Below are 24696 nucleotides of genomic sequence, written 5' to 3'. Positions count from 1 at the left end.
TTACTTTTATTATTACCAACGGGAAATGGGTTTCTAATAAGTTTGGCTCTGGCACACGAATCACAAGTCTTATTGCAAAATTCAATTGAACTACTTTTAAGAAAATCAACATTTGAAAGCTTTCCCTTCGAGGCATGGCCTAACCTTTTGTGCCAAGTTCTTGTAGTTGTCGACATAGCTCGTCTATCTTTATTTGACCTCATCCGGTAAAGCCCCCCTTCCCGTCTACCCGCTCCAATCAAGTTCTTCTTGTAGAGGGCCTGCATGACACAAAAGTCGGGAAAAAAGGTTATAGCACATTGTAGGTCTTTTGTCATGCGACTTACCGAAAGTAAGTTGCATTTGAAATCCGGTACACAAAGAACTCCATCTAATTTTACTCCCCCTGGGAGTATACTTTCACCTTTGCCTTTGACAGGAATGGAATCACCATTGGGTATGACCACTGGTGATTCAAAAGGAGTGTTGGTTTTATTTTTAAGAAGACTAGGAATATAAGCTATATGCTCAGTACAACCTGAATCGATGACCCAGTCCTCTTCATTACTTGATTTACCTGCCATGTTCGCACTTCGTACCGGAGTTTCTTTTTCGTCGTTTGCAAAATGGCGCACAAACATTTGATATTGCTCTTTTGTTAAATCTGGGATTGGGCTAGAGTCTATATCTGCAAATGCAACCGTGGACTTCCCTTTTCAGTCTTCTTGTTGGGCCACCAGTCTGGGTAGCCCACCAGTTTAAAACAACCATCGCGTTTATGCCCTGAGCGATTACAATGAGTGCAATAATCATTCTCCTTCTTCTCTTTCTGGATCTTCCAGTTGTTCTTCTGATTGAAAGTCGGATTTTTCCCTTGACTGGTCTTGAATGCTGCAGCCTCTGGCGCCGATCTGCTTTCACCGGAAATAGATCTCTGTCTCTCGTCCTCTGCAACCAGGTGGTACACCGCTCCCAAGGATGGAATCGGTTTGGTCGCTAGAATCTGGGTTCTAATTACGTTGAAATCAGAGTCGAGCCCCATCAGAAATTGATAAAGGCGCTCCTTTTCTTGGTACTCTAGCATCCTTTTCCCGTTTTCGCAGGTACAATTCTTGCAGGTGCACACCGGAAGTGGTAAGATTGACGACGCCTCATCCCATAAGGACCTCAGATTGGTGTAGTAAGTTGAGACAGTCGTTCTGTTTTGTCGAGCAGCGGATATTTTTTGTCTTAATTCGTACGCCCTTGGTGAGCTTTCTTTGCCAAATCTCTCGTGCAAATCCTTCCACATCTGTGAGGCAGTCGTAGAATATTTGACACTATCCCGTATCATTTTCTCCATTGCGGTGGCGAGCCAGCCTTTCACCATGGCATCGCACCGCATCCACGACATGTATTCGGGAGTCCTCTTTTCTGGTTTTGCAAGAGTTCCATCAACAAACTCTATTTTGTTCTTTGCAAACAGGAAATTTTGCATCTCCTGTGCCCAATCGGCATAATTGGAATCTGTGAGGATGTCGTTGACATGTAGTTGTTTTGGTACGTCAGATGGATGCAAATAATAGGGAGAATTGTGATCGATGGGGTTGCTGGAGCTTCCTCCTTCTGTCTTCTTTTCGCCTGACATCGATTAAGATACAGGTGATGTTGCTTTGCTGTTTTGCTGTGTTTTAGGATTTCTTGAACCGCTCTGATACCATCATAAATTTGATGGTATTGAATTGTTGTGTTCTATCCTCATCGGCAGATCCCATAATGGGATTAAAAAGATACAAAGTTCCTAAACTATAGGAAAAGAAAATGGATAAAGGAAAACGGATAAAGCTAATCTAATCTATCTAGCTCAACATGATAAAAGTTATCAAGAAACTTAAATTAAATTAAATATTATCTTTATTGAAATCTCATGGAGTTGTTGGGTTTTAATAACTCTATCATGGTTGTAAATGTCTATGCTCTTGTAATTCACCTAGCCGAGACAATTTATGGGCCGATTTACTATCTTTTATGAAGAAAGGAATTGTTTAGGGCTTATGATGTAGGATTTCAATGACTAAGGGAAATAGATGGGCATGTTTCTCCATTTATATTACCAAACATAAGTACACATTAATGAGTGAGGATGGGAAAAGATTAAGCAAATTAGATTGTTTCTTTTCTTAAAATTCATTTATGAGTTTTTGTCATGAAGCCTTGGTGTTGATCACTCACCAGTAATGCTTCTTTGGTCTTGAAAGAAATTTGGCCCACCCTTATTTAAGCTCAATAACCTTTGGATGATCATGAAGTGATTTCATGATAATGTAAAAAAGTTTGGGATGAAGCCTTGCCTGGCAATATGATACACAACACGAGTTTTCTGTGTATGAGTTTTAGAAATTCGTGTTTCCTGTCTATTTGTATTGACACAAATTTCAAAATTCGTATTTCATGTGTTACGCATGTCAAACACGAATTTACATGTTTAAACACGTATAGATACAAATTTAATTTGTGTTGACACACGAAATGTATAAATACGTAACACGTAACATGTATAAAAATGTATAAACATGCATAAACACATACACATGAATTAAATTTATGTAAATTCGTGTTTATCCGTGTTTTCATGGTTAAAACATGTCTATTTGTTTCATGTTACATGTCACACGGATTAATTACGTGTTTGATACCCATGACATTTTTAAATTTGTGTCATGTTTGTGTTTATCAAATTTGTGTCATGTAAATTTGTGTCTGGCAGGTATACACTACATGCAGACATGGATCATTATGTATGAATGAAAAAGAATCATAAGGTAAACTTGATAGAAAAAGAATCATAAGGTAAACTTGATACACTACATGTAAATTGTTGGACAATATAATTTGCATTTTATGATAATATTTAGATGGGATATACACAGTAAAGTCCCAATATTTTCATCGATTTGACAAGAAAGTCTTAAACTTTATTTTTTTTGACAATAAAGTCCAAATTACCGGCAGTTTTTGACACTTTTACCCTTTTTTACGGTTAGCCGGTAATTAGGACTTTTTTGTCAAAAAAAATAAAGTTTAGGACTTTCTTGTCAAATCTTCAATTAGGTCTTTACTGTCAATAAAATAAAGCTTAAAACTTTTTTTTGTCAAACCGTTGAAAATATTGGGACTTTAGTATATATATAGTTTTTTTTGTTAGAAATTTAATGGTATGATACTCTTTAAGCATAGAAGTTATTGAAACCTTCACTAATCTGTCAGATCCTATTGAAATCCTTAACGTTTGCTTCTTGTTAAATCGTTTTTTAATCTCAACAAACCGACATTGAAAAAATTTGAGGTAATAAAGAAAGAAAGAAAGAAAGAACCAGGGTTGTGTTGGCTTTTTGCAGCCCTAAAAATGGAGAAATAAGAAACCGAAAAAAACGAAATTGCCTTCTTTCCCTTCTCCATATTCACACACTTTTGACTAGGCATGTGTTGTTTGTGTTTGTATAAAGCCAGTGTAATTTCGTTTTTTTAGGTTTCTAATTTCTCCATTTTTGAGACTGAAAAAAACCAACACAACTCTGGTTCTTTATTCTTTGTTAATTATCTCAATTTTTTTCAATGTCGGTTTGTTGAGATTAAAAAAACGATTTAACATGAAGCAAACGTAAAGGATTTTAATAGGATCTAGCTTATTAAAGAATGTTTCAATAACTCTTATATTTAAAAGAGTATCATACCATTAAATTTCTAACCAAAAAAATTATATATGCACTAAAGTCCCAATATTTTCAACGATTTGACAAAAAAAGTACTAAACTTTATTTTTTTTATGGTAAAGTCCTAATTGACGATTTGACAAGAAAATCGTAAACTTTATTTTGTTGACAAAAAAGTTCTAATTACTGGATAACCAGGAAAAAAGAGTAAAAATGTCAAAAACTGCCGATAATTTGGAGTTTACTATCAAAAAAATAAATTTTAAGATTTTTTGTCAAATCGATGATAATATTGGAATTTTACTATATATATATATATATATATATATATATATATATATATATATATATATATATATATAGATTCACTTTTTAATTCTTATAATCGTAAGGTAAACTTGATAGAAAAAGAATAATCAATCATTTTTTCAAACAAAAAAAGTTGTTCATGACCTACAACGTCATTTTGTTAATGATAATATTAGTATAGATGTTCATAATACATGTCCACAACTTCAAAACAAAAAGTCGTATGGAAATGCCAATTAATGTTTAATCTAAAAAAAATGATATTCAAATTTATAAGTGATAAATTTAAATTTTTTGATTAGTGATCCCCATACCAACTTTATAAATCAAAGTATATTTTTACCATAATAAGATTTAATAGAGGAAAAATATGAATTGTAGTAAAAAAAATTAATATATATAAAGCTATAAACCCTTTATTCAAAATTGCTAGCTCCGCCCCTAACAGTGGGTTGAACATCAACACTACGGGAGAGATGAATAACGAGATCATGAAAAAAGAGGTTTTCGAAAGAAACAAACAATTCAATACTTCCAAGAATCTAACGAGGTCATACGTAATTATCCAACTGATTGTTTAATAAAACTGATGTGGGGGACAACTTTCTAGAGTTTAAGTTCTCAAACAATAAGATTAAAGAGTCCATTTAGAATTATGCTAGCGAAAAAGCAACGAGACTCGATGGATTCAACTTCAAATTTTTCAAAGAACTTTGGAACCTCATTCAGCCGGAGTTCACGATTGCCATCAAACGCTTCCAAGAAATAGAGACATGAAGCCGAGGATGCAATTCTTCCTTTATACCTATTTTCCCAAAATGTAGGGATCACACCACCCTAAAAGATTATCAAACCAAAGATCTATCTCGCAAGGCTAATCTAATCAATTGTGATATCGGTTCTTTCTCGTTTACTTACCATGGAATCCTGATTGATATGAACATGAAGCTTGGGAAAAGTCGGAATCCAATTATTGACCGATAATATAGGGTGGGGATATTTCCCCATTGTTAGTTTACGCTTTTTTAATTACCTTGTACTTATTTTTTTTGTTGATATCTCTTGCTACTTTTAATATAAATCTTCCACCATTCTAGAAAAACTTATTTTTCATATAAAAAACTAAATATCCATTTTTGCCATCTATATAATTTGCATTGAAGTTCTCTGCAACTCACATTTCCAAGAAACATTAAGAATGGGCAGGTGATGAAGGATCTTGAGTTTAATATATATATATATATATATATATATATATATATATATATATATATATATATATATATATATATATATATATATATATATATATATATATATATATATATATATATATATATATATATATATATGTATATACACACACATGCATGCATCTAAAAATAACTCTTTGACCCTAATATAGTAGTATCGTTTAACCTTCACAAACTCAAATTAATTATATTGTAAATGTATTAATATTAATATTAATATTATTATTATTATGCATCCATTCCATCTAGCAAAAAATGTGTTGTTTTAAAAAATATATATACTATCAAAATTAATTAGAATAATATCAAAGATGATATTGTACTTATCGACTGTCAAAAAGACTTCGATGTTAGTAAGTATTAAGTAATTCAAAATTTTAACCCATTATTATTTGTTAACCGGTGGATTGCAGTCGTTAGTATTATGAACAGTTGATCTTATGTTTACATTGCCTACATAAAAACAAATCTTTTTTAGAACTAATAGAAATTCATTAAAAAAAGAAGAAAAGGGTAGTAAGAATCTGAGAATACAAAGGAAAACTAAAGTACGTGTGCATCATGTATGCATATTTGAAATAACACAAAATATGCATATATGTAGATTTCCAAAGAAAATTGTTTTTTTTTTTAATATTTTTGTATTCTTATTTTCTTTCTGTTCCCATTTATCTTATTATGCATAAAATTATAATACGTGAAATTCATTAAGTTTCTTATTTAATTTTATCTTTTAGTTTGTACATTAGTATCGATCGAAAAAAAAGATGTTTGATAAAAAAAGATGTGTGATTTCTCTTAAAACTATAATAGTTAATTTAGTTATTGAGTATGGATTGGGCCTTAAGATCAAAGACTGAAATTGTGACCCACACGTCGGCCAACTAATGTGGTATGTGGGACATATATTTATTTCATTATAAAAATAAGGGCACACGGAACTCTTTTAATATCCAGAATTGCTTTTGTTCAAATTGTGGAAATAACTAATAAAATGGATTAATGAACTTATTACTTTTTATAAAATTTAGTTCTTTTAAAAACGTAGCGAGATAAACTCTCAGAAGAAGCTTAAGCGCAACCGGCCAACCCCATGGCGAGCTAAACAATAAACATGAACATAAATGAAATCAAATTATAAAATCATTTTTCTTATCATGAAATAAATGCACGAATGGCTTTCCTATCTTAAAGCATGGGAAATGAAATCATTGTCAAAAGTATAAAATAAAAAAATAAAAAGTATAATGTATATTTTTTTCAGTTGGAACACACATGGAAATATAATAATTTATATACGTACTTTGTATTTAGCAAATATTAAAATTAAAGAGTTCTGAAATGCTATTGTATTTTATACGAGTTGTAAAAAGATGTGTTTGGTTTGATAATAGAAGAAGAAAATGTCAGATTTAATGTGATGTTCCAAAAAAATGTTAAAATTAATTTTGATACTAACTAAAAACTCATTAATAGGAACTTAGTCTTTAAGCTTCAATAGATGGTATATGCTTTTAACCTTGTGTGCCCTAGAGTGTGTAAGTTAGGGATGTTTGGTAACTTTTTTAATCGGGCATTATTCAGGGTGTTTGGCACAACCTGTGAAAGATCTTTGAAAGAATCAAAAGTCTCGTAACTCTCTTTGAACGATTATGCAACATTACTTTCTCTTAAGTCTTAACCATTAAGAAATTGGAAACATTCAGTTTACTTAACATTCAATAAAATATAGCAAACAACCCTTAGAGGTGGAACATAATTAAATCTTCAAAAACTTTTGAAAAAACATCGTTGATCCAAGTTTGTCGTCTATATTCGAAAGCCTAAATCCCCAAACTTATACAATGTACAAACTTTATTCCATATAATTTAAGTTGTTGTTTTGTTGTGACCCTAGATTAGAAACTCATGGACAACATTTCAAAGGCATCAAAAACATATAATACAGAGTTGGGTGTTTATATGCATATTTCAAAGATGATCATGTTATACCGAATATTCAGAATCAAATAATCTGTTGCAATATAATAAGGTTGAAAAGTAACGTTTGGATGTGCTTCTCTTGTTGTAATGATATTATATTGGAACATTCACTAACTCTATGTAATCAATTTATCATAATTTTGATCGGTAACTACTTGATTAGGTTATTTTACAAGATCTTATCTCTAAAACTTGTAAAAATACAATGAGATCTTCGATAAAAAAATTAACAATCTAATATTTAAATATATCATAAATTTATTAATCTTCTATTTTTTTTTCTAATAAAAACTTATCTATTTGTTTTACAAAAATCCATATATAATGAAAAAAATATTGTAACACAACTCAAGAAAAAAAAAATAATGCCTCATATAAGTGGGTGCCCATGCTATTTGGCTCCTTCCTCCAACCCTCCTTTTGTCCATTATTACTAATGCCAAATTAAAGGTACATAAAATTATTTAAAGGGTCAATATCAATAATGCAATCTACACCAACTGGGTACCACATGCATGCTTCTTGGCCCTTTATAACCATCTAAGATATTAAAAAATAGGGCCAAAATCGTGTGCCTAAATGACTTGTACGTTACACAATGCACAAATTACCATGCATGCATACAAAGATGGTGAAGACGTTGGCGCCATGCATGATGCATCTATACACTATTATGTTTCCATATAGGAACGACAGATATACCATGTAGGTTTTGTTGCAGAATATTTTTCTCATAAATAGTCTCAATCAAGGTTGAAATAGTGGATACAACTTTGTCAAATCAATATTAATTAGTCTTTATGGCTTTCGAGCTCTTTTCAATGAATGGGAATTTACTAGTTATATACGGAATTTTTTATTTTCAAAAAAGCGTACCAATTACAGTGACACCAATAGCATCACTGAACGAGTGACGTCACAAATGCTCACCAAAACAAGATGCGGAAAGTTTCACCCCAAATTATCCGGTGTCGGCTCAAATGCTTAGGGTCCAAACAGATAAACCCTTACATTGACGCCTTCAGCTGTTGACGACTTGTTTGCAACCACCACCACCCGTTTCAGAACCCTAAAAGGTACACCACCACCTCCGATTTTGGGGTGTTCTTTTATTTGACAAGCTCATTTGTTCGTGCTAAATTATTGATAGAATATGTTTTTAGTGTTTTTCTAGCTCATGTGCTCTTGTTAATTTGTTGCTAGAATCTCTGTTTTCATATTGATTTTGAGATTAATGGAGTATATTTTATATGGATTCGATTTCTAAAACTTGAACTGTGATATGGAATATGTTTGAGATGAATTTAGTTTCTAGAATATAGACTTAGATATGTATTTTTTGACAAGGATTCAATTTCTGGAATATATGTTTTTTTATATGGATTTTGATATACTTAGTTTTACATTGTCTAGTTTTAGATTTTCATAATACGCGACAATGTACAAGTATAATGTGTTTGGAAATTTAAGTAAAAACTACGTTTTTCTAACTTTGGACACACACACATAAGGATGCCCTGAAAACCCTCTAGGATCTTACTCTGGGTGCCATGGTAACCCCCACATGGTCTTAGCCTAAATACCATGAGAACTCCCACATGGTCTTAAGTAAGGATGTCATGGAAACCCTTGAAGGTCCTACACCCTAGTGCCTCGGGAACCTCCCTAGGTCTTTACTAAAGATACCATGGAAACCCTCCAAGGTCTTACACCTAAATGCCTCAGGAACCCCCGAGGTCTCCCATGCAATTATCACAAATACAACTAGCATACCACAAACCAAATAATAAACTAGCATACCACCTAGCAAATAATAGGCCGACCTTGGTGCCTTCGATCCATTGGTATGGTAAGGAGACTCACTTCTGAAGAATGTTTAACTGATCATATAAGTCCCAACACATAGTTCCAACTCAACTGCCTATAATCATCATGTGACTAGTTTTGTCAAAAATCTGAAATACCAAAAATACCCTCAAAGTCAAACTTGGTCACTCATGGTCAAAGTCAAGTTCAACAGTCAGAGTCGACAGTCCATGTTGACTCAATTCGTTGAGTGCATCTAGCAACTCGTCGAGTCTCTTCAGTGTCCAGAAAAACCGGGAAAAACCCTAACCAACTCGCCGAGTTAGTCATCAGACCGAAAACAGGAAAAACCCAATCCAACTCGCCGAGTTATCTTATCAACTCGTCAAGTTTACTATGAAGACCAAAAACGGGAAAACCTGATCAACCTCGCCAAGTCGCCAAGGCAACGTTGAATTTTCCCTTCTCCTAAGATAATCGGTCCTTTCAGTCGAATTGAAAGCTCCATAAAACAAATCCTTAACCATAGAGACATCTAGAAGGGTAAAGTTTCCAACTTTACCCCCAAAGACCATCTAATATGCCTTAGACTCAAACCCTAGCTCCTTTGAGGAAGGTCTCGACTCATTAAGCCTTTAAACTTTCATCCCATCGACCCAAAACGCAAATCTGATGTCCAATGGTGGACAAATCACGTAAAGTTTCTAACTTTATTCCCATGCATGCGTGAAATACTCTCCAAGATCTATTTTAGCCTTCATTGTGGACATAATGCATGAATGGGACACGGAGGCTATTAAAGTTTGCAACTTTAATCCTTTAGAGGTCTTATAGAGGCCAGATCTACAATCATAACCTCTAGAAGCCTCTTATCTTGGGATATCCAACCAAAAGTTCCAAAACAAGCCCTAAAATTCCAAAAGATGAGATCTAAAACACTACATGTCAAGATCACTTCTCCAAAATTGCTACTTCTCTCTTCAAGTCTTCCTTCAAAAATCACACCACAACACTCAAAACTTCAATGAACAAGAGGGGGAGGTGGTTCTAGGGTTTCTCTGAGTAAGGAGGCTGGTAAGGAGGCCAACCTTAATGGTTAAGTTCTTTAAATAGGGTACTAAACCCTGAAAATTACACTTTTCCTTTACAGTGCCTACTCGTCGAGTAGACCCTAAATCCCGCGTCCAATATTAATCTCTACTCACCGAGTTGGGATCCCTAACTCGTCGAGTCCCAGTGAAAAACCCTAAAAACTTTTAAAAAATTGATACCTAGAACAAGCGTTACAAGGCGTCCTTTATTGCACAAGATTTAGCCTTCTAAACACTTATCTATAAGTTAATACATAACTTTCCTTATATTATGAATAACTCCAGGACCTTAGATTGTATTTGAGTGATCTTCTAGTAACGTTAATGTAGAAGAAAGTGTGTACATGGGATTCCTTTGAACCATGCACAAGTTCTTGACCAAAATAAGCTTGTAAGAAGTTAGCATTTAGGAATTAACTTAAATGAGCCTCGATTTTGGATAAAGTTGGAAACATTATCCATTAAGTGTTTAATAAGTTCTCTATATGAGAGTTTAAGCCTTAATCTAAAGGGATTGAGGGCATAAATCAAAAATTAGAATCTACTTTAGGAAGTGTGATACGACCAAGGATATGTCGCGACATAAGAATCAAATGGGTTTCCCGATGAGTTTTTTTGTGATGTAATCTCTTCACGACCTATAAATGGGCCCGATATGTTAACCATTGATCATTGACTTTTGGTTAATCTTTGCGGGATCTAAGTTGTAGACATAGGTTTATCCTCTGATTGTTATATAGGTGGTTCGTGTTGCGGATTCATTCTAGTGTGAAAGTGTGTGATTGTTCACCTCTTTACATTTAGGTGAGTCTACTCAGTATATTGTGTATGACATTGTATGTCCAGTGTGGTAGGTTGGATTGGTACAATTAGGGTACAAATGTGTGCTTAGGCTGGTTAGTCTATTTTCTTGGTATGTATTGATCCTATGGGAAGTCGGTTGTAAGCCTCTAAGACCACTAAGAGGAGAGCTATAAGTGTAACATGTATTTGGGATGAGGTCCTGGTGCCAATAGGGCCATTGAAGTGTTTACTATGAGCTATCTAGAACTTTAACAAGTCTTTGGGATGAGGGATATGAGCCTATAGGACCATTGATGTGACATCCCTGATTTTCTCAGCTAAAGAATACCATTTTATTTATGTTTGGTATTTGAGTGTTGCACCGGGTTGTGACATATGCGAATGGCGCTTTCAAAATCACAATACAAGGGGATTTGGTTCATATTGATGCCATAGTCACGAAGCTGACTTTGAATCCAGATAACTTGTGAAGTAGAAGAGGCAACAACTATGTACTCTGCTTCAGCAGTGGATAGGGGGACGCAAGTTTGCTTTTTTTGATTTCCAACTTACGAGTTTTCCATCAAGAAATTGACATCCTCCTTTTGTACTTTTTCGATCTAAACTACAACCTCCGAGATCAGCATTAGAAAACGATTACACAAAGAAACCGGAACTTGAAGGGTACCATATTCCGAGTGAGGATGTTCATTTGAGATACCTGAATATGTTCTTGACAGTGGTCATGTGGGGTTCGTGAGGATTCGCTTGAAACCTGACACAATAGCAAAAAGAAAACATGATGTCTGGATGACTAGCCGTTAGATACATTAAAGAACCTATCATTTGACGATAGAGTGTCATATCAACAGTTGGTTTGTCTAGAGACGGTGTTAGTTTCGTTCTGAATGCCATTGGAACCTTCACCTTCGAATCACCCATTATTCCAAACTTAGAAAGTAAGGTCTTTTTGTAAGCCTCCTGGTTGGTAAAGATAGCTTCCTGACTCTATCTTATGTTCAAACCAAGGAAAAAGTTAAATGGACCCATGAAGCTCATCTCAAAATTAGTTTCCATCAACTTTTGGAACTCAACAGTTAAGTCTGGGTTAGTTGATCTGAAGATGATGTCATCAACGTAAATTTGGACGATCATCAAGTGGTCACCATCTTTCTTGCGAAAAAAGTTTGGGTCAACCAATCCTTGTTTAAATTTTTCTTGTTTTAAAAAGCGAGTAAGAGTTTCGTACCAGGCTCTTAGAGCTTGCTTCGACCATAAACCGCTTTCTCCATAATGTAACAGTGATTGGGATATTTTTCATTAATGAACCATGGTGGTTGTTCCACATACACTGTTTCTTTCAGTTCCCCGTTCAAAGAGGCACACTTAACATCCATTGAATATACTTTAAAGTTCTTGTGTGCAATGTATGCCAATAAAATGTGAACTGATTTCAGTCTTGAAACTGGAATCTATACCTTCTTCTTGGAAATATTTCTTAACAACTAGTCGCGCCTTGTGTCGTATCACATTTCCCTCTTTGTCCATCTTGTTATGAAATACCCATTTTAGTCCTACGACAAATGCATCCTTCGGAGTAGGAATCAGTCTCCATACCTTGTTTCATTCGAAATCATTGAGATGCTCCTGCATTGCTTGCACCCAATCAAAATGATCAAGAGCAATTTGAACATTTTTAGGTTCAATTTTGGAGATAAATGAATTGAACATGCAATACTCTACTTTAGAGAATAGAGCCGTCTGCTTCACCTTTTATTGTACCCTTGTAAGAAATATTAAAGATGATTCTCCTATTACTTGAGTTTTTGGATGATCTCTGGTCCATTTGGTCAAAGGAGGATAATCTAGATCATATGTTGGATCTACTTCATCATTTACATCCACAAATTTTGATTGCACATCCGAATCATCATTAGTATTTTCACTCTCCCCCTCGAATGATGGATGTTCTTCTTCATTCAGAGTTGAACCGTCCCCCTGGAGTGTTGATTCTTAAGTTTCTTGATGAGATGAGGGCTCCCCTTGAAGAGGTGTACTAGGTGTGGAGGTTGAAGTAAAACCCTCCCCTTACGGTGAACATTCGCATCTTTTGATTGAGACGGAATTGCAGAGTCTTTCGAAATGGGGTGCTCGTGTTCAATATCTTCCGCAGTGCCATCAATGATTTTCTTCATTTCGTCTTCCTTGTTTTTTGCTACTTTGGATTATGAGGAGATTGCCTTTTCTGGCTCGTAGAATAAGTTCATGAACTCCTCATAAAGGCTAGAAAGTGGAATTGTCATTGTATTTTTCACGAGAAATATTTCCTTTGACTTTGAATCAACCTTTTGATACTTCTTAAGATAAGTGTCATCAAAGGTGACATAGTAGGTCTCTTCGATTATTTTTGATCTTATGCTTAGAATCCAATAAGCCTTCGACGTTAAAGAATACCCAAAGAAAGTAACTTCGTCAGTTTTCGCATCGAATTTGTTCCTTTTGTTCCTTAGAGTTGAAGACGAAGCACCTGGAACCAAAGACATGGAAGAACTTAACATTCGGTATTCTATTATTAAGAATTTCATAAAGGGGTAATAGAAAATCTTTTATTTAGGAAAGATCAGTTTTATGTGAAACAACCTATGCTGATAGATTCCGCCCAGAAGTAGAATGGCGGATTTGCGAATGATAGCATGGTTCTCGCAAATTCGCACAAAGATTGGTTTCGTCTTTCAATGACCCCATTCTATTGAGGAGTATAAGAAGCCGAAAAGTTGTGAGTTACTCCTTTCGTAGTTAGAAATTCTTCAAACACTTGATTTTTGAATTCCAACCTGTTGTCACTGCGAATGTTGCGAACCAGCTTTCACAGTTGTAGCTCAATCTGCTTTATAAAATCCTTGAGTTTGGGAGTGGCTTCGGATTTTTGTTTAAGAAAATGCACCCAAGTGAATTTGGAAAAATCATCTACAATTATGAGTATATATATGTTACCACCAATGTTTTCAATTGCAAAAGGACCACAAATGTCTATATGCAAGAGTTCAAGTGGTTCTATGACTTTCGTATTCACAAATTTTGGATGATTCTTCCTGCTCTGCTTCCCCATTTCGTAGGTTGCACATGAGACGTTCTTTATTAAACTTCAAGAGAGGAAGCCCTCGCACATGATAACCAAGAACAAGCTTGTTGATGTCTTTGAAATTGAGATGCGAGGGTCTTCAGTGCCATATCCAGCTATCATCAGAAGAAGCATTAATAAGTAGGTAGATTGTCGGCTTCCCTTTGATGGGGTTTATATTTAGCGGATACATATCGCCTTTTCTCTTAGACTTCAACAACACAGTTTTTGACTTCTTCTTAATTATCTCTGATCCTTCATCTTCGAATTACACTTTTAAGCCTGTACCTATAACCAATTGTGATACACTGAGAAGGTTGTGTTATAGGCCTTCCACGCACGCTACCTTATGAATAGATCATTATTCATTCGTTATCATTCCATATCCTTTTATTTCGCCAAGGGAGTTGTTGTAGTATTTTACTTTCCCTCACATTTATGTACCATTCAGAGTCAAACTACTCGTCACGAATCACCTACAAAAATTAAAAAGATTTAGGTACCCAAAGTTGTTTGGGTCCATGTGAGCGTTTCGCAGAAATAGGAAAAGTAATAGCAACATCAACTAAATAAGATCTTTTAACCAAGGTGTTGCTATCTTTCTTAGTAATTTGAAAAACAGTGAACCTATTATCTTTTAAGTTCTTATCCTTTTGTGGATATGTGTTGGACAAGGTGTCTAAGTCATAACTATTCCTGGTATGTACTTGACCTGGTTTTGCATGGTCCATTCGGGTTGCATGACATCATGCACTTGGGTAGACTAAAATGAGAGAAAGGACACTTATGGTTTATTAATATATTATAAGTTCTAATATATTAATAATATTATTTAATTAGTATTGATCAAGATTAATTTAGAATTAATTTTGTAATCAAAAGGAGATTAATTAAATATATGGGCTAATTATGTAATCATCCATTTCTTTAATAGTGTGCTTGTAGTCCATGGTGTATTGAGTTGGGATAAAACCCATGAGATGCTCCATGGTTATTTTGAACCCATGGATCCAAGAAATCATAAGTCATGTCATTTATGGTTTACATGGTGTGACCCTATTTGTGACACACTATAAAAAGGATATGTTAGCTACCAAAATTGGCCACTAGTAAGAACAAGAGGGCATAGCCGATTTCTAAGTGTGTTGCATTTCTCTCAAGGTTATTCCAAGTGTATTTGGTGTTGTGTGAAGCATTTGAGGCATCACATTGGGGGTGCTAGGCTCACAAGGATCTCAAAGGAATTCCAGCAACAAAAGGTATGTATCTCTTGCTAACTTTTATGTTTAAAAGTTCCCCATGTATGGTAGATAGGTTATGAACCTTGGAAAATCAAATTTTCATGTATCATAGTAAAACATATATCCATGGTTTCTAGGGTTGCATGTACACCATAGGAGTGTTAGAATGCTCAAAACCAATCAACATGTTGTTTTATTTATTTCGGATTTGTTGCTTGACAACTTTCTTATCAATTTTCTTCTCAGACCTCTTAAATGGAATGTTAGGCTCCGAAACAATCTTTCCTTTACCCTTAACATTAGAAGAATGTGAAACACTTTTTTTTAGGAGAGAAGTGAGACTTTTTCTTCTCCATAGGTTTCTTTTGATTTGAAATGGAGGAATTTTGAAAAAAAAAATTGTTTTAAAATTGATGGAGTCTGAAACTGAGTTCGAGAAAAACTCGTGGGGTTCACATGTGAAGAGATTTTCACATTTAGATTTGATGATTTTTCTTGACAAATGAAGTTAGGATTTTTGGATCTCTAGAATTGTTGTCTTTCATTCAGATTTTTGTTATATCTCGCATTTCTTTGACGTTTTTGAGCTGCGAACGGTTCAGAGGATTTATGAACATTAGCCCTAGACTTCGACTTTCTAATGGGAGTTTTGGTCTGTACTGATGATGTTTCACTTGGAACATTCTTGGTTCCACATGGACTCCCTTTTTCATAACTTGAGTTAACTTTGTTCAACAGTTCTACTACATATCTACACTTCGTTTTCCAAGAGGTCATTTCAGAGATACCTTTGGTTTCATCTGCATTGTCTATGGGAGCAGACCAAAAATACTCGTCGCGTCCGTCTTTTTTGTCTTCTTCGGCCAGGCACGTTAGTTCAACTATCTGGTATTTGTTCAGTCCCTTAGTTGCAAAAATCTGGTTAGGAACAGTTTGAATCCTTGGAAAAACAGTTGCTTTCGCTTTCAAAACTTTTGAATCACTTTTAGAAATGCATGCAAATTCAACTGAATTTTTAGAAATTAGAACTTTCGCAAGTTTAGTTTCGCTTGTAACAAATTCTGAGCAATCAACCTCATCCTCTACTGAGATTTCACTCATGTCACTATCATCGTCAAATTCAGATACATTTTCAACATCAAGTTTATTTTCTGAACTCAACTTAGTGCTTAGATAGCCAAACTTCTGTATAGTATCATATTTAATTTTCACTTTGTCATTTTCATCCAAAAGTTGTTTCAACATAATTTTATGATCTTTAGACAGTATGTAAGATTCAATTTTGTCCAGTCCTATCATGTAAGCATTTGAAACTTCGTCAGATGAGACGATAGATTCGCACATGTAACAACCAACATCGAATTTGTCCTCTTTCAATTCAAAAAAGGGCAAAATCATCTTATGTATTTTCTTTCCAATTTCACAATCAAGACGTAACTGGGTAATATTGAAATAAAGTCTTTTAGCAATTAAACAAAAAATGTTTCTTTGTTTCAACAACCCCAATTTGTCTCGTTCCGAATAAATTAAATCGTCCCTAGACCTAGAAAACTTTGATTCTAACTTCTCAATCCATATGCGCCAATCTTCACTTTTGTTCGAAACCCTACCGATTTGATTGGTTAAGTTAGCATTATTCAAACGGTTTTTTTTTTTTTTTAACTTTCACCTAAACTAGAGACTGTAAAATTTAAATCACCCATTCTAGTTTCATACCGAGAGATAGGGATTTTTAGAGAATCAAGAATAGAATGTACCTTGTTGATCATCCTCTCACATTCACTTATCTGCTATGGGACCAGTTTCACAGTGAAACAGCCATCCGAGATTAGCCACCATCTGTAATGTAACCCCTTTGCTCTGAGATGTTATTGCTGACCATCAAGCATCTTCCACCGAACTGTGAAACATCATCTTTCACCACAAAGCTTCTCCCGTGAGTTGGCTTACAAACCTCCTCGTCCTCAGAGTCAGTCGACCACACTTCGACTCTACCAAACTCCTGCTCTGATACCAATTGATGAGATTAAAACTTGAGTGATCTAATAGATCCAAACATGTAAAAGAATCAACACATAGAATGAAGATCAAGTTATGTCGAATGATTAATAATCATAGCCTTAGAAGAGCTCGATGAAGAACTGCTACTATAAAGGTTGTGTAGGGTTCACAAACTTAGACGATTACAAGATACAGTGCATGCATGCACTTAAATAGCTAAACCCTAATAATAAATAAGTGGGTGGACAGACCCAATCCAGATACAAAATGGACTAATCTACATATCTACAACGACTCAACACTTAAGACCCAACAAAATGAAAGCACATCAAATCAAACCCACACTTCATCAAGAAAATAACACTCCAAAAAGTAACTATTTCACAATAAAACCTAATAACTACTCTACATTAAGAACACACTCTTTTAAATAGTATAAAAGAGATACAACACCTAAAAACTACAACAGATGCATAGATATAATTATAGGGTTAATGCCATTATAGGCCAATCAACTTTTTGATTTTGGTTTAGATGGTCCATGAAATTAATTTCTTGCTTTATAGGGGTACAAAGTTCATATTGACTTGCTTATTTGGTCACCATGACATATTTGATTCGGGTGCCCCTTCCACATACTCATTTATGCTGATTTGGTTGATTATTCATCGATGATGTGGCTACTTAGTTGAATGACATTGTTTACAGCTTGACTCTCAAGCTTCTCATTGATTTTGTACTGTGAATCATTCAACCTACATAAATGCATCAAATATTGTATTGTACAAGTATACCATCGATTAACACGATATGTACCAAGTCATCACTCGTATTGACAAATAATCAAACACTTGGTGTGCAATTTTTCCCCTCATATGAATACTACAATTCAACAAAACCATTTCCTTTGACATCTTGATGATAATATAATCGTAAAACTATTTCCAACCATCATCATTGGCAACAATTTGTAACACGAACACGTTACTAAAAGAAGTTGGATTGGATCAAAGAAAAACATACAATTCAACTTTGAACTATAGTTAAAGCTAAATGACGGAAAACTATTAGAGATTTTCAACTCAAGCTCATTATCCTCTTCAATGGCAGTAATTTGCTTCTTGGGGACATGAACCCTTGAATCAACGATGACAACCGATGGAGAATTCCTACACAACTGATATCGTCATTACTATTTTAGCTGGCTCTACCGATGACTGGAAAAGCAAGGACATTGAATTACTATGAAACTGTATATGAACACATTCCGTGTGAAAATTTATGTTTGCATTCGGGTAAAATCCGACCCTTCTCACCCTATTCAAACTCTGAAATATATATAGCACATTTCATCACATTTCCATAGGTTTATGATAAGTACACAAACAAGGGAATTCCCTTCAATACAGACGCATCAATCACGCCGGTGGACACATCCAGGTTATTATTCAATATTCATGTCAATGTAAAAGACAATACAGGTGGAACCACTGTGGTAATTACTTCCATCAGTTCTCATTACGATGAAGAAGGCAGAGAAGATACCATTGTGCGTAAGGTGGAGAAGAACCAAGAAAACAATGAGAAAGGATATGACAATTATTGAAGAAATCATGATCTTACTATTGAGAGCATGGTTTTTGGAGAAGTTTTCTTCTTCCGGATAAAATTATGGTTTGATTTTGGCCATCTAGGCCTAATGTAATAAGATTGAAGACATGTGCACTTCCATTAATGAGATGATAAAGGGGTAACCAGTTTAACCCTGCACAATTCCAATAGGGACATTTCAAACTAGTAAATATCGACTTTCTTCCCCTAGAAAGGAAGAAATTAAGTTTAGAGATCATTTATACCAAAACCAAAAAGTTGATTGGGCTATAATGACATTAACCCTAATATATATCATATAATTGTCCCAATTAAGATGTCCATAAAAGACCCCAAACAAGAAGAAGTTACAAGGCAAGAACTAAAAGGGGTAAAACACTAGGATGCCAATAAATGATTAGTAGTTTGACCCATTTTTTAATCCAAAAAAGGGAAGTCTCTTTGCTCGTGGGTGACAATTGTTAAAGACCATATCGTTCATCGACTTCCAAGTTAACCATAAGTTAGTTTAAATTACGGTACCTATTAATTTAATTTGAGATTTTGATTTTCTCACTGATTTAGAGCCAAGAAGAAAGGAAGATAAAGTGGTATTAAGTGAAAAAGAAATGGTTGTTAGAGAAGGGTTTCTAAATATCAATACAACTTGGATATATTTTAGGGCCATGTTATAAAACTTTCTGAAATCTATAATTCGACCCAATTACATGGGATTACACGCACTCAGACTTCAAATAATCCAAAAAACAAAACTGAATTTCAAGCAACATTCGAGATTAAAAAAAAAAAAAAAAAAAAAAAAAAAAAACATAAATACATTGCTTTATTTTGATGTTTTGGGAGACAGAAATTCGACAAAGTAGGAATACGCTTTTCATTTGTGTCCTCTCTAGAGAACCGAACATCTATATAGAGAGAGAAGTATATGGAAGTTAACTTCGATTATTTTTAGAGGGAAAAGTCGCAATTGTTCACAACAGTTGAAACGGTTGGTTTTAATGGAAAAATAATGATCGAACTGATTTGTTTACTTAAGGATCTCATTTTGGGCCAAGGCCCTACCCCATGGGCCTCATATGGGGTGATTTGACTGTATACTTTTCACCTCCATTCTCGGGTTATAGTCCAAATTGAACTTATCATGTCTTAAATTAATTCTGATTATACTAAATGGATTGATGACATTATTATCAAAACATTCGATTTTTTTTACAATAAACATAAACTTAAAAAATTACAAATATATGATCATAAACAATGAATGACTTGTTGTTACGGTTTCTAATCTTTTAGTAGTTTTTATATTACTTTTTCCTATGTAACCCCCTTACCGAATACCAAGTAGATTTTTAGATGTTACCTTTTCATTCCTCTGTTACAGTATTGTTAGTAGAGGTTTTAAAGTTAGTAATCAACTTTAGAGTCGGTCCAGAGATAGCTTAGGCCCAATAGAGAAAAAAAAATCTCCATTCTATCAAAAAATTTGAAAATATTTTAATTTAAAGTCAGTTATTATAAAAAGTTTACTATGAGATATGAACCCAGTGATCTGGATTGAAAACGAAGATAAAAGACAACTCAACTACTGCAATCTTGTTTTTATTTTGAAAATTTTGAAACAGTTTTTTATATATACACTAAAAGGAAAACTTTGAATAAAAATAAGGTAAAGATTAAAGCAAGTGTGGTTTGTTCTTAAGTCATATCCAAAATGATATTAACCAAAACCATTATTTGTCATTTTTATTTAAAATTTGTATTACATAATATATGGTAACGAGAATTTACAAAAATTACTTTTTCAAAATATTACTTTACAAAGTAAATACCGATACGCATGTAAGATGAAAGTGTTTATTTTTCAATAATTTCAGTTAATGATAATTTACACAATAGCTGTTTATCGTTTCTCTTTTATCAACCATGTAGAATCCGACGTTAAGTTTTCTAAAACAAGAAAACAAATGCCTTTTGAAAGTTTTGGGTTGAACAAGGAATAAGATAAGATGGTACTTGTCTACTTGGTGTCGGTGGGCCGTTGTCCTTAAAACATAACGTATTAGTGATATTATTATGTACAGTTTGGGGCCCAAATGGCCCATAAAGATTCCAATTGCACTGCATGTACTTTGTGAGTGTAAAATTTATCTATCTAGGGTTCAGTTTTCATTAAAGGTATAATTTGAAATAAAATTAATCATCATCATACTGATAGTCGTTTCATGGATGGTCGATAAGTTTATGATTTACGAAATATTACTTTTTGATTTTGATGTTTATACACTTGTCCACTTGTTCTTTTGACCTAGTCCTATAGAAAGAAAACATATATGACTGGATTTTATTACCTGATCTAGAAGATTAACCTTCCTTGAGAGATTTTCTCTAAATATAATTGAAAAAGCAAGTTCGATATGTTGTAAAGGTTCAGACACTAAAATATTGCTTCCATTTGAACTATATGACGCATCATTCCGTCCCATAAGGAATTGCATGTCTTAATTGTTATGAAAAGCTCTTAAAAACTTTTGATGCATTATAAATGCAAATATAAGGTTAGCAAATAAATCAAATTATTTCCATAAACCATTTAGATCATGGTAATAATCTGATGCATTATCCCATTTTAAGGCCTTAAGATCATCATCTTTAGGTTTAGGCTAGGGCAATCCTTAGTAAAAAAGACAGGTGTGTTTCTGACCATAAATGTTAAGTTGGCCTTATCAGGTCTAAAACAAGTTCCGCCCTGTTTATTTATTTATTTATTTATTTTTGAAACAACAAAATTAAATATCTCTTCTGTGTGAGATTGAACCCAAGACCTCCTAGTTAGTTGTTAGATTAAGAACCTCAATGTTAGCCAAGTGGGCTAGCCCCAACTTATCTCTATTTATCTATTCTTGGAGTTTTGTCCTCCTATATGTTCTTAATATGTCGATGAATCATCACATCGTATCATACATATCAAAATAATTGGCTCATAACTACACTTGCACTGAATTTTTCAATATAAAACTTGAGCTCATTGCATGTTTTTATCGGCATTGAAGTCGTTCAACATAACTCCTAATGTTTCATGTCCCAAAAATAATACATCAATGATAGTTTGCATTGCGTCGATTTGTATGATGCTAAACCAACCTCCTAACTAATGTCCTCCATTAATGACATTCTACTAAATCCAATGTCTAATACATTTTTCTTTTTTGCCAAATAGAAATGTCATATTAACAAGATTGGTCAAAAGATCGACGTGGTCTCATTAATCAACCATATAAATAGTTACATAACATAGACAAATATTGACATAAGACTACCCTGACTAATAAACAATTTACATAACTGATACAAAGGTTTCCTAGTATAATATACCCCATCAGTCTAAGGAGGAGGATGATGGATGCTTAGACTAGACCGAAAGTCGTTAAATAACACTCGTTGTAGTCCTTTAGTGAAAATGTCGGCCAATTTGTAGCGTTATGGAACATGCAAAACACGTATATGACCTTGTTGAACCTTCTCACAAACAAAATGAATGCCAATCTTGATATGTTTAGTGTGTTGATGTTGAATCGGGTTACCAGACATGTAAATAGCACTAATATTATCACAATAAACTATGGACGTCCGAGTGGGAGGTTTCCCTAGTTCCAAGAAAAGGTTTCGCATCTAACAAATTTCTACAACAACATTAGCCACGCCCCTTTATTCGGCCTATGCACTAGATCTAGAAATGGTAGTTCGTCGTTTTGAAGACCAAGATAGAAGGTTGTCACCAAGGAAAATGCAATAGCCTGAAGTTGATCTACGGGTGTTTGGGCAACCAGCCTAATCGACATCAGTGTAGGCGATGAGAGTGGTCGGAGTAGAACCTCGTATGTATATTCCCATTGTGAGTGTGCCTTTAACGTATCGTAGAATTCGTTTAAGGGCATGAAGATGACTCATACGCGGGGCATGCATGTGCATACATATCTGTTGTACTGCATAAGAGATATCTAGACAGGTGAATGTTAGCTATTGTAAAGCTCCTGCAAGGTTGCGATAGGTGTTAGGATCGTCAAGAAGGTCACCATCCAAGTTACTAAGCTTTTCTGTTGTGTCAACCGGAGTTTGGACCGTATTGCATTGAGTCATATTTGCACGTAAAAGAATATCGTGATCATATTTGTGTTGTGATAAAAATAAGTTAGTTGCATCACGTTTAACCGATATGCCTAAGAAGTAAGTGAGAGGGTCAAGGTCCTTCATAGCAAACTCAGATGACAGATGAGTGAGGAGAGACTATTTCAAAGTCAGTGACGAGGTAGTAAGGATGATATCGTCAATATATAGAAAAAGATAAGTAGTATTCTAACCATGATGATAGATGAAAATAGAATGGTCACATGCACTATGTCGAAAACCCAAGGTGGTCACATGATCTGTAAAACGTTGGTACCATGCCCGGGGTGCCTGTTTTATACAATATAAAGACTTTTAATCTGCAAACATGATGGGGGAAGGAAGGATCTCTGAAACCAATAGGTTGGTGCATGTAAACTATTTTTGATAGATGTCCATGTAAGAACGCATTTTTAACGTCTATTTGACTAATGTCCCATCTGTTAAATATGGCCAAACTTAATACCGCACGTATAGTAGCTGACTTAACAACCGGGTTGAATGTTTCGTCACAATCCACCCCCACCTGTTGAGACCTGCCATCACAAACCGAACGTGCTTTGTATATTTCAAGGGAGCTATCAGCTTTAGTTTTATATTTAAAAATCCACATGCACCAAATAATATTCATAGACGGAGTACGAGGTACTAAATTCCAAGTATTATTATCAATAAGAGCATTAAACTCATCAGTCATGGCACGTTTCCAAAGAGGTTGGGTTCAGGATTCAATTGGGTTTTGTGGAATTGGTTCAATGGAGGTAGTGGTATGTAGGTTGGGATTAGGGTTATTGTATGGGTTCAGTATTATGTGGAGAAAGAGGTGTAGAGGTTTTGGTTGGAGGGTGATGAGGGGTGTTGGTGTGGGTTTTTGTTCTACGACTATAGGTTCTAAAAGGAGTTGTGGGTGGTTGTTGAAAAATTGGTTGGGTAATGACATCTGTTGGTGATAAGGAAGGGGGGTTATGGATGTGTTATTTTTGGTTGAGGGTGATGAAGATGTACTAGGAGTGACCGAGTCCCAGAAAGCTGGGTGTAGGTCTGATGAGAGTTATATAAAGAAACTGATAGGAGGAAGGTGAAGTGTTTGTTTTAGCAAATGGGAACTTAGTTTCAGCAAACACAACGTGACGAGAGATAATGATTTTATGGGTGGATAGTTCATAGTACTTGTACCCCTTATGATTTGAGGGGTATCCAAGGAAGTGGATGGGATAAGAGGATAGCAGAGACAACCAAAAGTGCGAAGATGTGTATAAGATGTGTGTTTGTGATAGAGGAGAAAGGTGGGTGTGGTGTTATTTTTGGTTTTGGAAGGAAGAATGCTGAGGAGGTAGGTGGCCATTTGTAAAGCATGATGCCAAAAGTTAGATGGTAATGAAGCATGGATGAGTAATGTACATACGATGTTGTTAATTGATCTTATTTTTTGTCCAACTTTTCCATGTTGAGAGGAAGTGTGTGGGCAAGAGAATCGAAAGACCATTCCATCTTTATTGCAAAAATTGTGAAACAAATGGTTATTATATTTCGTTCCATTATCACACTGAATTAATTTTATATGTCATTCAAATTGTGTTTGTATGAGCTTATGAAGGTTAAGAAAGATGGAGAATACATGTGATTTATTGGTTAATGGAAAAGTCCACAAACAGTTCGTGT

The 24696-nt window shown here is 34.5% G+C and overlaps 1 protein-coding gene across 1 annotated transcript; it reads right to left on the bottom strand.

The window, feature by feature from the left end:
• Positions 1–661: 661 nt before the first annotated feature.
• Positions 662–1606, bottom strand: LOC145003125 (uncharacterized). Its single transcript, XM_078962266.1, has one exon. It carries the CDS (start codon positions 1604–1606, stop codon positions 662–664), a length of 945 nt encoding a protein of 314 aa, XP_078818392.1.
• Between the last annotated feature and the right edge of the window lie 23090 nt (positions 1607–24696).

Source organism: Lactuca saligna, chromosome 6, assembly GCF_052625555.1.
Source record: "Lactuca saligna cultivar CGN05327 chromosome 6, ASM5262555v1, whole genome shotgun sequence".
NCBI lineage: Eukaryota > Viridiplantae > Streptophyta > Magnoliopsida > Asterales > Asteraceae > Lactuca > Lactuca saligna.
Note: the sequence above shows the minus strand (reverse complement) of the source record. Positions and strands in the feature narration are given on the sequence as shown.

What these genes read in the sequence shown, in the direction of transcription:
- LOC145003125 (XM_078962266.1), bottom strand. Translation starts at nt 1,606, where the DNA reads ATGTCAGGCGAAAAGAAGACAGAAGGAGGAAGCTCCAGCAACCCCATC.